We start from the raw sequence: 12,752 nt of genomic DNA, 5'->3' as shown, positions 1-12,752 counted from the left end.
CACCTCACTACAATTTTTTGAACTTTAGAAATGAAGGAAAATGTTTAGAAGCACAATTTTGAAAATCACAGAATCAAAGAGATCACACGCAGTCCATTCAGGATAGCATTTAATCCAAGTTACTACACCGATTTTTTTTACTATCAACACTCTGCAGCATATTCTAGTATTAAACAGGACTGCAGAACAAGCTCTACCATGAAATCAGAGAAGTGGGAAGAGTGCCCTGAAGGTTATTCATTAGCATTATCTCCATGTGTAGCTCACTGGGGAAAGAATAAGGAAAACTCTTCTGTGGCATTCTATTCAAATGTATGAGGCATATTTAAATGAGCGAGGGAAGTACTTCTGATGCAGATTTCACAGCAGGTCTAAGACAGCATCAGTTTCATTAACACTCAGAACATCCAAGCTGAAGCGCCCTTTGCCATACAAAACTGACAAAGATGTGCACCTTGCGTCTCCTGAATCATACAAAGGAGCCGAGCCAAGACTCCTAGAGTTCTTAAGTTAACATCGCATTTCTCATACGGAGGCGAAAAGTCCTGAACAGAACCTACTAAAAACAGAGCTTGGCCTAAATTTTATGAGAACAGGGAAAAGAGGAAACTGACAAGTTAATTACAACATACAGCTACATCCCCTTTTTAATGGCTGCATCTCAGAGCTAATCCCCAAAACTCCTTCCTGCACCCAGACCTGCTCCAGCCATTTAAGGACCAAGGAACAATAAACACTGACGAGCAGAACGGGCCGGGGGAAGGAAGAGAGCAAGATTACAATGGCTGCACAACAAAGCCCGCAAAAGGAGAGTTAAAGACACTTTTAGCGAGCGGCACCCGCTCCGCACACGCCGCCAGCCGCGACCCCGGCCGGGACGCTCCCGCTGTGTCCCCAGCGGTGACCCCCGTGCTGCCGGACCCCGTCCCTGCCCCGCCGGGCACGGCGCGCTCCGGCTGTGCCCCGCACCGAGCAGCGCTCGCTAGGTCCCGCTGGAACGGGGGGACCCGGGGGTACCGCGCTGCCCCGCACCGCCCCCGGCACCGGACTGACCGCCCGCCGCCCCCCAGAGCTCACCCGGGACAGCCCGGTGCCGTCCCGCCCGCAAGGGAGCTCCCGCCGCCAGCAGCGCTGCCCCGCGGCCTCCGAGCGGCCCCGGCGAGCGGAGACCCTCGGGCAGCCCCTCCGGAGCGGGACAGCCCCCCCGCGCCGCTCACCGAGCGCGGCCCCGCTCCCCCCGCGGCCGCAGAGGCCCCGCAGGACGCGGCGCTCCCCGGGCCCGCCGGGCCCCCGAGCAGGACAGGACCGAGCCGGGTGCCCGCGCCTCGCCCTCACCTGCGGCTGCGGCCGCCCGGCCCGGCCGCGGTCCCGCTCCGGAGCGGCCCCGAAGTGCCGAGCGCGGCCCCGCTCCCCGCGCGCGCCCGGCTCGCCCCGCCCGTCCCCGCGTCACCGCCGGGCCGCATCCACTGCGCCTGCGCGGGGCGGGGCAACAAGGGAGGGGGCGGGGATATGGGGAAGGGGCGGGGCCTCGGTGAGGGGAGGGAGGGACGGACGGACGGACGGCGAGACAGACTGAGGGAGGGATGGACAGATAGGGAGGGATGGAAAGAAGGAGGGAGAAAAGAGAGTAGAGGCCACGGCGCACAGCGGTCGCAGGTCTGCCAGCAGGGCTTGTCTCCAGCAGCTTGGTGCATCAGGAGAGCTGCGGGAACAGCAGAGGGGACAGAAAGACGCTGTAACAGTCATAAAGTCACAGAATGGTTTGGGTTGGAAGGGACCTCAAAGACCATTTAGTTCTAACCCCCTTGCCATGGGCAGGGACACCTTCCACTAGACCAGGCTGCTCCAAGCCCCATCCAGCCTGGCCTTGGACGTTCCCAGGAATGGGCGTCCACAGATTCTCTGTGCCAGTACCTCAAACAAACCTCAAAGTAGATAATTTCATCCCAATGTCTAATCTAAACCCACTCTCCTTCAGTTTGAAGCCATTCCCCCCTTGTCCTGTCACTACACTTCCCAATGAAGTACTGCTCTCCATTTTCCTTGTCACCCCCTCTCAGGCACTCACTAGTCCTTGGTGGCCCAGGGAATGAGAGTGATAGATACACAAAAACATCTCCTTGTGTTCTCCAGGGGATTCATTGGGGGTCAGCAACATTACCAGGTGAAAGGCAAGCCACAAGCTGCTCCCCAGACCAGAGTATTAGCTCCTGGAAAGCTCAGAATTGCTTCACCTGCTCCCATAATGCTGGAGGATGCTAACCCTGAATTTTCCTCACAGTCCTCTCCTCTTTTTCATGTGGCCACATCTTTGATTTGGGAGCTGCTGTTCTTCTGCTGTTCTGCCTGTATTGTTTCCTGTAAACACACCTTTAATTACTGAACCCCCAACATTCAGCAAATTTTTGACTGCGGGTAATATTAGGGCAAATAATGCCTTCGTTAAACCCAGCCAACCCTAATGAAGTTATAGGAATTTCAGCAATGCAATTGAGGGCAGAACTTGAAGCAAAACTAATTATGAAGCCATAGGTAACCTTCCAGCCAAGACTGCAACCAACTCCTCATTCTTTTAACCCTGGAGGATAAGTTGAAACACCTATGAGACCATAGCACACCATTTCAGAGTTGTGTATGTTTGACAGCACTTGCTTTTGAAGCTGTTTTTTATCCAAACATTTTTTGCATTGGTTTATCAAAGCCAGCGCAGCATCAATCTCAGAGTAAAAGCTGTCCTGGTTGAGAAACTCTAACAGATTTTGCTGTGGGCAGTTTTGGGTTCCCTTCTGTTCTCCTCACATCAGTGAGAGCAACTGAAGCAAATTCAGGCACAAGGAACCAATTCACCTCTGCTCTGAAGATGATAAGAAAATCAGTATCTCAGTTGCAGAAAAAAAGCATTTTTTGTGTATGTATTTTGGGTATATTTTTCCAACTCCTGTCCTTGAAAATGACCTCTTGCATGAGCCAGTGCTCTGTTTGTAAAGATAAGTCTCGACTTATCATTACAAACCTTTAGGAAGAATTCACCTCTGCTGAGAAGAGACATGGACAGAGTGACACACTGGATATCACACAAATGTTCCCAAATACAATATCTCCAGTATAGGAATGTGTTCAGTCACAATATTTTACAAAAGGAGGTTGCAACAGTGAGTTCTACACCTTTTTGCTTTTTTCTTTCCATTAGAAAAGAAAGGGAAATTTGCCATTTAGATGGACACTAGCTATAAAACACATGCCACTCCAGATATTGCTTTTTTTCCCTACTGCTCTATTTTATCCCAAGATAAGGTAATGTCTCCAATGCACATGAACCACAGGGTCTTGCCCAAGTTCAAGCCCACACTTCCAACAGAACAGAAACTTTCTGACTTTCTGATCCTCTTTGCTCATTTACCTGGCAAAAGGTGGTTTTTTACAGCCCAGGTTCCAACTCATTTCACAACTGAATATTCCTTTTTTTTCTTTCTTTCTTTTTTATTTTTTTTTTAACTAAGGACTTGGCAAATGAATCGAATGCTCATACTGCTCCAGTGCTCTCCCAACAGTTCCATCTTGAAAACCAGGCAAGTTTTCCTGGTCTTTACCTGGGACCTCTCAGCACCAAATTCCAGGATGCCTCTGGAAGCCCCCAGGAGCCCAGCTGTGCAGGGGAGGGCTGCAAAGCTCTGTTCAGCAGACCTAGGCTTTGTCACTAAGGAGCTCTTGAAAATATATTTACTAGGGTTGCTTAGGTATTATATTTTCATAAAAAGAACTTGTTCTATGTGTACTTTTGTACAAAGCTTTGATGTCTGTTATGTATTTCTCTATAAGAAATCCACTTGAAATTTGCTATAGACTCTCTGTCAGACATCTCAAAGTATAAACACAAGACAAATACACAAAATTACTAATACAAAGCAATTTACATAGTAAGTTTTATATGTGATTATAATATATATTACATATTATATTACAGCAAAACTCTATTCACAAACATTTCCTGTGGAAGTCTGCTTTACAGAATAGTTCCTTTCAATGCAGCATTCTCAGTATTTATGCTGACAAATCTGATACAATTTGATAATTATACTGATCATAATTTGGTGTGATAATACATGCTTTCAGCATCTAAGAACAGTATAAAAATGAACAGCTACCAGTTCAGGCAGAGCAGGTTATATCTACCTCACAATCACTTTGCATTGATATTACAGATTAGAGAGAGCAATATCCATTAAGCAAGAGTATTTCCTGTTCAGAAATTATACAACTCGATTTTATCTCAAAAGAAACACGTACCCAGCACCACCTGAGCTGGAAACAATTCTGAGCTTTTGCCATAAATTGTAACAGAATCTGTTACAAAACAGAACATGGAACTTGGGGAGAGGAGAAATATGCTCTATTAAGTTTCAATTGCTTGTGGCAACATTGATTCACTGTTTGCAGTTCTGCAGGTAGTTACTGTCAGACTGGATCTGGGCATGTGAGGAGCTGCAGCTCACATGTAGTGAGTACCCACACGTGTTTAAGGCAGCGTTTCTGCAGCTCTTTCAGCCAGCATTGCCTGCCAAAGTGAACTGTAGCACCCCTGACCCCTTCTCCAAGGGCAGGGCTGCAGTGGAGATGCATCTCTGTGCTTCCAGGTGTGAAGTGAGCTCCTGTGCTGCAGGAATGCTTTTTAGTTCCTCTTACTTTCTTTATTCTGCTATTTAGAAAAGCTACTTTCAGGATTTATACCTTTCCTATAATGAAAAGGACAGATCTGCATATTCATGCAACAATAACAGCCTCACAAAATTAAAATCATTCTAAAACGAGAGGTGAGGTGCATATTTGTCAAGCAGTAAACACTGGAAATGTTTTGTGGTAAAAAATCATTCATTTTAAGTGTTTTTAAAGCTGACTTTCCCCCCAAGACAGCTTGATTCCAGCCACGCACGTTGCATTTCCAAAGTTCACTGACAGCTCTGGCTCCTGCTAATGCACAAGAAATCCTGCAGAGCTGGAGCAGAAAGGAACATCTGCTGAGAGCAGGCAGTGCTGAGCTCCCAGCTGTTCCTGCAGGCTGCCATCCCATCCCATCCCATCCCATCCCATCCCATCCCGTCCCGTCCCATCCCATCCCACCCCATCCCATCCCACCCCATCCCATCCCATCCCATCCCATCCCGTCCCGTCCCGTCCCGTCCCATCCCATCCCATCCCATCCCATCCCATCCCATCCCATCCCACCCCATCCCACCCCATCCCATCCCATCCCATCCCATCCCATCCCATCCCATCCCATCCCATCCCATCCCATCCCATCCCATCCCACCCCATCCCATCCCATCCCATCCCATCCCATCCCACCCCATCCCATCCCATCCCATCCCATGCCAAAGGCCAGGAACAACTCAGCACTGACCACTTTGTGAGCACACCAAGGAAAGCCTCCCAGTTTCTCAGATATTTCCTGTAAGAAAGACAGCCTGGCAGCCTCTCTCCCTGTCCTGAGATGCAAACATGAGATACTTTTGGTGCCCAGCATGAAAAATGGAAATTTCACCTTCCAGCCCCATGCTTTCGGGCACAGAAATGGGTATCAGCTTCCTCACCAGCCAAGCACTGGTCAGATCAGAGCCAGCTGAGGTGCACAGACAGAGCCATGCCTCCCCAGACAGCTGCAGGCAGCCCTCAAAAGCTAATAACATTAAAATATATATTAAAGCTTTATCAAAAAGATATTTGAAATGTCTCTCCTTGCACAGTCAGTGCCTTTACATTACAAAAGTACCAGATATTAGAGTAGTTCCCACTGCTTGGAAGAGGAAATAGCTGCCTGGTATGTGCTGGCACACAAAAGCATTCTAAATTAAATTATAATACCGATAAATCCTGCATACTCAAGCCTGATTTTCAAGCTTTTTTTACCATCCACAGCAATTTTCACAAAACTAAAAATGGGGGCTGAACAACAACCTAAAGATTCATTTTTTTTGATACCACTTTGAATGCCTCATCTCTCTTCGCCCTTTTAATGCTTTGTCTCTCTTTGCCCTCCACACAGTCAGCCACCGCTGAAATGGCAATTACTGGGGCACAGAGAATCACAGGCAGCTTGGACAGCCTGCCCTTCTCTGCCAGGCAACAGGGTAGAAATCAGCATAAACAGCATTGCTACTCTCAGAGAAACATTTCCAATGTAAATGGAGCATCTCACTGGAGAGGCATATTTAAAATATTAAAATATGTAGGAAGGGGGAGTTACTTTGGCCACTGAGCATTAAAATTCATCATGTGGAAGAAAAAGAAGACAGAAAACATTTAGGTTAAAATTGATCCAAATCTGAGGAGCTTGGGAAGGCAAAGGAAATGTGAAGGGAGTAGAAGGCAGGATGGGGAAAGCAGAGAAGATGACTGCAGGGAGAGGAGTCTGTGACTGGCATTCAGGCAGAAAGGAGGCCATCCCAGGCAGGCAGGGATTTCAATGCCTCAAGGATTCAGAGCAGCTCTAAAATTTAACCCAACAACTACAAAGAGAGAATCTGACCTAAATACACCACTGACATCCTTACATTGTCCACTGCAGCAATAACCTCTGTAGTTTGAGGCCATGAAGGGCTGATATAAAAGCAACACTGACATTTTAATGCTATTTTTAAAACATGCTAAGATTGCTGATTGACTTATCCTTTCAAGACATACCAGTAGATTTTACATTCCGTATCACACCAGCTTTGCATAAAAGGGTGAAGTGGGCATCAGACAGTCAGAGATCCATTGCCCAGGGTATGGCTTCTTGTGGCAGACACACAAAATGTTTTACCCACTTTGTCGTGCAGGGTGTGATTGCAACATTTCCATTTGTAGCAAGGACTGCCTCATCTTCAGTTGACTAAATTGTTTTGGAAGCCTTCCTTGGGAACATAAGCACTGACAAATAACAACCTTTACCAGCTGCAGTCTGCCAGTCCCAGCCCCAAGTCTTCCCTTACCTCCAAGGATTTCACTCACAAAATAAATAGCAGTGGAACTTGTCATTTTCTCCAAAGTAATTTTGGAGTTTATCATGTTTTTCCTCCAGCAAAACTCAGCAAAGCAGAATTTCAGATTTAGAGGAATAGCTATTTTTAAAATAGATTTCTTCATGCTATAATATATTATAGTAAAATATCACTATCAAAAGATCAGGGAGTGCTTTTCCTTAGCTGAGGTAGAGAGCCATTTGGGAGCTGGGGCAGGCTGCAGGTTGTGCCTGAACTTGGTGCAGGACTCAGTCAAGACATTTCTTCGGTAATTCAGGTATTCCTCCACAACAGCTGTCATTTTTAATACAGGAATTTTCCTGTAAAATCTTTCCTTGCTTGCTGTCTTTGAGATTCAAATTTATAAAGAAGAGTGAAGCAACTCAATATTTTAGTTGTATTATTTCTCTATATTGCTTTTATCTTGATTTCCTGTACACATTTTGAGGCAGCCCAGAGAGGGGTGGAAATCTGAAGTTTGAGATATAGATTATCAGAAAGGCCAAAGTCTCAATTGTCTGGGTTTTTGTAATGTCAGATTTGTGTCTTCATTGTGTCTTTTCTAAAGTTTAGCTTGTTTTATAGCTTTTAAAGTCATGGGGAAAAAATAGCCAGATGTAATTCTTTCTCACTGTAAGGCAAAAAGTGAAGTAGTGCAAGTCAGGAAGTGCTTCCAACAAATGTCTGAGGAAAAAAAGCAAAATACAATACCTTCTTTCAACCCTATACATTTCCAAAATGCACTACAATAAGGTGTTTGTTATCATTCCATCAATCTCTCTCTTTTATTTTTTTTAATGTCTGTGCAGCAGCATTGAGCTTTGAAGTGCCAGCATGGGGATATTTTATGATTCATGAAATAATTATGTTTGCATTCAGCTTCTACAAGTTCCAACAGCCAACAGAAGTGCTGGGTTAATCAATGTCTTCTGCAAATTCTCACTGCTCTTCTGGCTTAGGCAGCAACTGGAACAACACTTTTTGCACAGAATTACAAATCACCACAGACAGCTACTTCCAGCACTGCAGACTGTGTATTCTCCAGGCTAAACAATTTGTCATTGCACGCTTATGCTTTTGTTCCCTGCTGGCAAATGTTTCTAACTCCTTTCATATGACTGCAGGGCAGCTTTCAGAACATGACAGGAATTCTAAAACACTAATAATAATTCTCAATTTGAGTAAAATCAGCTTACTTTTAACTCATAAAACTGGTGTTACAGGTCTTTCTTATCACCAAGAGGAAATAGGAGTTCAGCACTGCCAGGAATTCAGATAAATAACATCACTTTCATCTTCCTTTCCTTTCCCACAGGTGGGGATGAACAGGGAACAAGTGCCAGCAGAGGAAACTGCTTCAGCCAACACAGTTCAGCCAGGATGCAGGAGAAGTGGCCTGTGCCAGATGGAGGGATCATATTTATAATTTCCCCTGGAGCAACAGGGAGAGCAGTGGCTCCTGATGAAGCAGTGGAGCCTTGCAGTGCAGCACTGCACTCCTCTGCTCTCTGCACATGCCATAATCCATGCACTGGTTGTTTGATACCTGGGAATTTCTTACCATGTGAAGAAAGCAATGCACCTTATTTTCTTTATAATTAGCAGTAAGGATAGAAAATGTGGAATTCTAGAAACCCCTGTATAAGTTATCATTTATCACTGCAATATCAAAACGAGATATGAACTTCTGTTGTGTGTTATTTTTCCTATCACACAAAGAAAGGTAATAAAGGCTGTATTTTGCTTGCCTCTTGCAAACACTCGTGCTGATCTCTAGAGCCTTGCTCAGTTGAAAGTTGTAGGATCTGATCAAAGTTGGGTGTGACACAACCTGACCACGTCCTGGCAGAAGAGCTGCCTCTGGTCACCCTTTAACATCACAAAAGCAATGAAAACAAGTGTGTGCTCTCATTCTCCACAAAGTGAGCTGCTAAATGGGCTTTCTGCAGCAGTCAATAGTTCTTACACCAAAGCAATCTGTCTTTAGGGTTCGCTCCCAATTAGAGATCACAATGAATATAAAATAAATTATTGATTGCTGTCAGGAAATACATTAACAAATCCATCTCCAAGCAAGAGCAGCTCAATGGTTCTAAGTGGAGCAAATTTAGTGACTGGCAGTGGTGTGGAATGACTCCATTCATCAGCTAATACTAAAGCATCTCAGTAAACCTTCTGAGCCATGCAAAAATATGGACAGGAGAACAACACAGGACTAGCCAGTGGCCATTTCCCAAAACAATGCTTAAAAAAAAGTTTCACATTGCCACAGGATAAAACATAGTGCCTCATCATGATACTCCCAAAGGCAAGGGAACCTGCCCTGAGGCAGATTCAGGCACCTCTAGGAAGGCTGATCAGCATTGCAGCAACAGCAGTGAAGGGTTTATTTCTACAGAGATAAACAAATTGTGCTTGCACCACTGAGATGCTGCAGCGTGCACAGCATCAGCAGAACCCAGTGACACCAGCTAGCTCATTACAGGGTATTTTATGCAGTAGCTGCATGGATATAAATCCTAAGTTTTGAACCATGACTGCAGTGCAAGTCTGTGTCTTTATTTTTCTGTGCAGCACAAGGATAATCACTGCAGAGAGAAAACAAAGATGTTCAGTTCTATACTTTATCTACAGGGGAACATTTCAGCTACTGCATCCTGAATAGGAAACACCAAGATCTGTTACAGCAGGGAGGGCAGAGACTACTGATCCTGAATTCCTATGCCTAAAGGAAACTGGTCCTGAATTCCTATGCCTTTCCTTATGGCATAAGGAAAGTAAAATTCAGAAACAAAAATGCAACACAACATGTATTGGAAAAGAAACAGGCTGAGCTCCTTGACAGGTTCACAGCCTAGCTCCTGAACAGGCTGTGCAAGGTCTGCCCATAAATGTCTGTGCTGACCACAGAGATTTACTCCCTCCAGGAGCTTTCTAAGGTGAGCTTCATTTAAAGAGGGATATGTGATCAAAACCAACAACAATCTGAGTGTAGGATCATGGTTTCAGCACTTCTAGTCCATACTCTTTACAGCATAATGCCAGGAAGAAGCTCATGAATCTGCATATGTGTGTTCTGTGTATCACTCGAAAGGTTACTCTAAATTTTGTGTATGAGAGAGGGCACAGCGAAGAGTACCAGTACTGACAGAAACCGGGATCACCATCAGCTCTCCTGGCTGTGCCCCAACACTAACAAAACCCTGCTGTTGTGGGGGCAGTAGGGACATACTATTTTAATATCAAACTTGACTCTCCGTGCTATGGCAGAAGTTCTCAGCAGTGTGTCTCCCTTCAGGGAGACCAAATGAATTAGCATAAAGTGGGAGTTGTAAATAACAGGTCAGCAGTATTGGCAGGGAAATTATAGGTGTTTGGCAGCAGGATAAACAGTGGAGGTGAGCCCAGCCAATTGCTTTTGAAACTCCTTATTTACTGCTGGTCCCAGCTGCAGGCTCTGGTGGCTGTAAATATTACTCTTGAAGAATGGGATGGAGATCCCACAGAGCATCTGTCCATAAGGTGTAGCAGCAAACCCCTACACCACACAGGGAAACACAATATCAAAAATGATACAATAAAATGGGGTGTCTATGCCAGCAAAGCTGTGCTTCCTTTGGCTCAACACATCATTCAAAACTATTTCCATGAAACTACATAGAAAGTGTTTTCAAAATATCCTTGAAAGGCTCCTGGAAATAGTTGTGAATGTCTGACAAGCAAGCACAGCCAGTCCTCCTCTTTGTGCCAGTAAACCCAGAGGCACAGGAGCGAGTCCTGAGTGTTTTTCTCCAGGGTTTTGTTGTCTGGGCTCTGTGACAGTGGTTTTATGTGATGACTGGAGCTTGCACAGATAGGAATTTGTGGAGCTTTATGAGGTTGATATTCCATTTTTTTCAAGTGCTCCAGATATTGGCTCTCTAGCAATCCCTTCAGTGCCAGGGAGAGAAATCCTTAGGGAAGCTCTAATCCAGATGGTCAGGCAGAAAGGGGAAAGAAAACTGGTTCTTCATTTCCCTTCAGGAGCAGAGGTTGCAGTGCACACAATCCACAGGCTGTGCCTTGCAGGCTGTCCTGTCTAGTCCATGGTTAAGGATGCAGTTTATGGTCTTTTCCACAGCTGAGCAGGATCACTTGATCCCTCAGGAAGGTCCTTCCTGAGGATGCTGGACACTGTTTTGTCTGGGTACGTGGTATCACACCCATTTAACACACTCTGCCTCCCTTCCCTGCCTTGGCACATTTGCCACTGTCTGGCAGAAGGGCTCTTGCTGTTTCTTTCCACTCACATGTCCTGGACACAACAGCTACAGTCAATTTTCTTCATGTGGGCAGATGTGAAGCTGGGGGAAACAGCCACTGCAGTGCAGCTTCCATCCTGCTGGGATGCTCAGAGCTGTCCAGGGCATGCAGTGATGCCAAATAACTTTGGGGGTTTGGTTTGGTTTTGCTGGTTTCTTTTTTTTTAATTCAGGGAGGAATTTATGTGCATATTTTAAAATTATTTTTAGTATACATGTAATATTTTTAATATTCAACTTCATTTCCTGGCCAGTCCATGTGTCCCAGTGGGGGTTTGTGCCCTCTCTGTGACTCTTTCTGGCAGAGAGCCAGTTTATTAAAAAATGGAATGAGGATTCTCATTAAATGAGAAAAATCATATCCACCCTCAGAGCTTCTCTGTCTCAAAGCAGAGCTGCTTAACCCTTTCTTTAGTCTCCTTGCATGAACTCTTTGTGTGTGATATCCTAGAAGGAATTCCTAAATACCATGGGCTCTTCTGGAGAAAAAAGACATTGAGGTACTTCCCATGACTATTTTTTTTCATCAGCAGAATTAGCATTAAAAATGTACATTTCTGATAGCAGCAATTTGTACTGTTCCTACCACATTATTGCCCAGGATGTCTGAAAAAAAAAATTACTGCTTCTGCCTCACCACATCTTTCCTAGCTGCCTGTGGTGCTGCTGATGCCTGGGAATGCAGCAGGTATGCTGGATGCTGCCTGCTTTTCACTAAGCAGGTCCTGAGGGGTAGTGGGGAATTGCACTTCAATACAGTGCATCTGAATTTTAATTGAATTGCAGCCTGCAGCAAAGTGGAAAGACATGAAAATGAAATTTCAATTCACTCTAAAGCTGATGCTCCACCATACCTCTGCAATAACTGATCAACTCTCTCCCCTGTCTCTGTCCTCGCCCATGGCTCTGGGAGACCCTGCCAGGAGCTGGGACAGCTTCCCAGGCAGGTCACAGAGATGTGGACCTTGTCCCAGGACAGTGTTCAAAGCATTACCTGATGCTGTCAGTGCTGGCCACATCCATTTCCTACATTTTTATGAGGATAACCTAAGGACAGGTTTTCCAGGTGAGCCCTGAGTCTAACAAAGGATTGTGGCAGTGTAACCCGAATCTACAACAAAGTCAGAGTTTGGCAATGCCACTCCATGCTGGTGCTGCCAAATACAACATAAATGTCAGAAACAAATGGGTAATTGATTCATCCATCCTTTTGCCTTTGGGGTTTTGGGGCATGCACACCCCAGAGAAAAGAGCAGCAAGGATGCCTTGTGGTGCCTCCCTGACATCTTGCTGATAAGTGAGAGGTTCTGGTGACTGTGGGAGCCAGGGGAGGACCTGGTCCCCCCAAACAGCAATTTAGTACAAACTTCTGCTACAGCAACTGCATCCACTGCTCCAGGAGTGATTTAGCTTTCACCATGAGTGCTGTTGCTCTTAGTTTCTCAGTGTAACA

At 45.5% G+C, this 12,752-nt stretch overlaps 1 protein-coding gene across 4 annotated transcripts in view; it reads right to left on the bottom strand.

The window, feature by feature from the left end:
* KLHL13 (kelch like family member 13) overlaps positions 1-1,479 on the bottom strand; it is a 76,423-nt gene extending 74,944 nt beyond the window's left edge. The window contains exon 1 of one of the 4 annotated variants that reach the window (XM_074551810.1): positions 1,336-1,479. In XM_074551810.1, coding sequence (XP_074407911.1) covers positions 1,336-1,463 — 128 coding nt within the window. In that variant the 5' untranslated portion in view covers positions 1,464-1,479. The remainder of the gene's footprint in view (positions 1-1,335) is intronic. The other 3 variants (XM_074551812.1, XM_074551811.1, XM_074551813.1) reach the window with 3 other exon arrangements.
* Positions 1,480-12,752: the final 11,273 nt, after the last annotated feature.

This window comes from Zonotrichia albicollis, chromosome 14 (assembly GCF_047830755.1).
Source record: "Zonotrichia albicollis isolate bZonAlb1 chromosome 14, bZonAlb1.hap1, whole genome shotgun sequence".
Lineage (NCBI taxonomy): Eukaryota > Metazoa > Chordata > Aves > Passeriformes > Passerellidae > Zonotrichia > Zonotrichia albicollis.
Note: the sequence above shows the minus strand (reverse complement) of the source record. Positions and strands in the feature narration are given on the sequence as shown.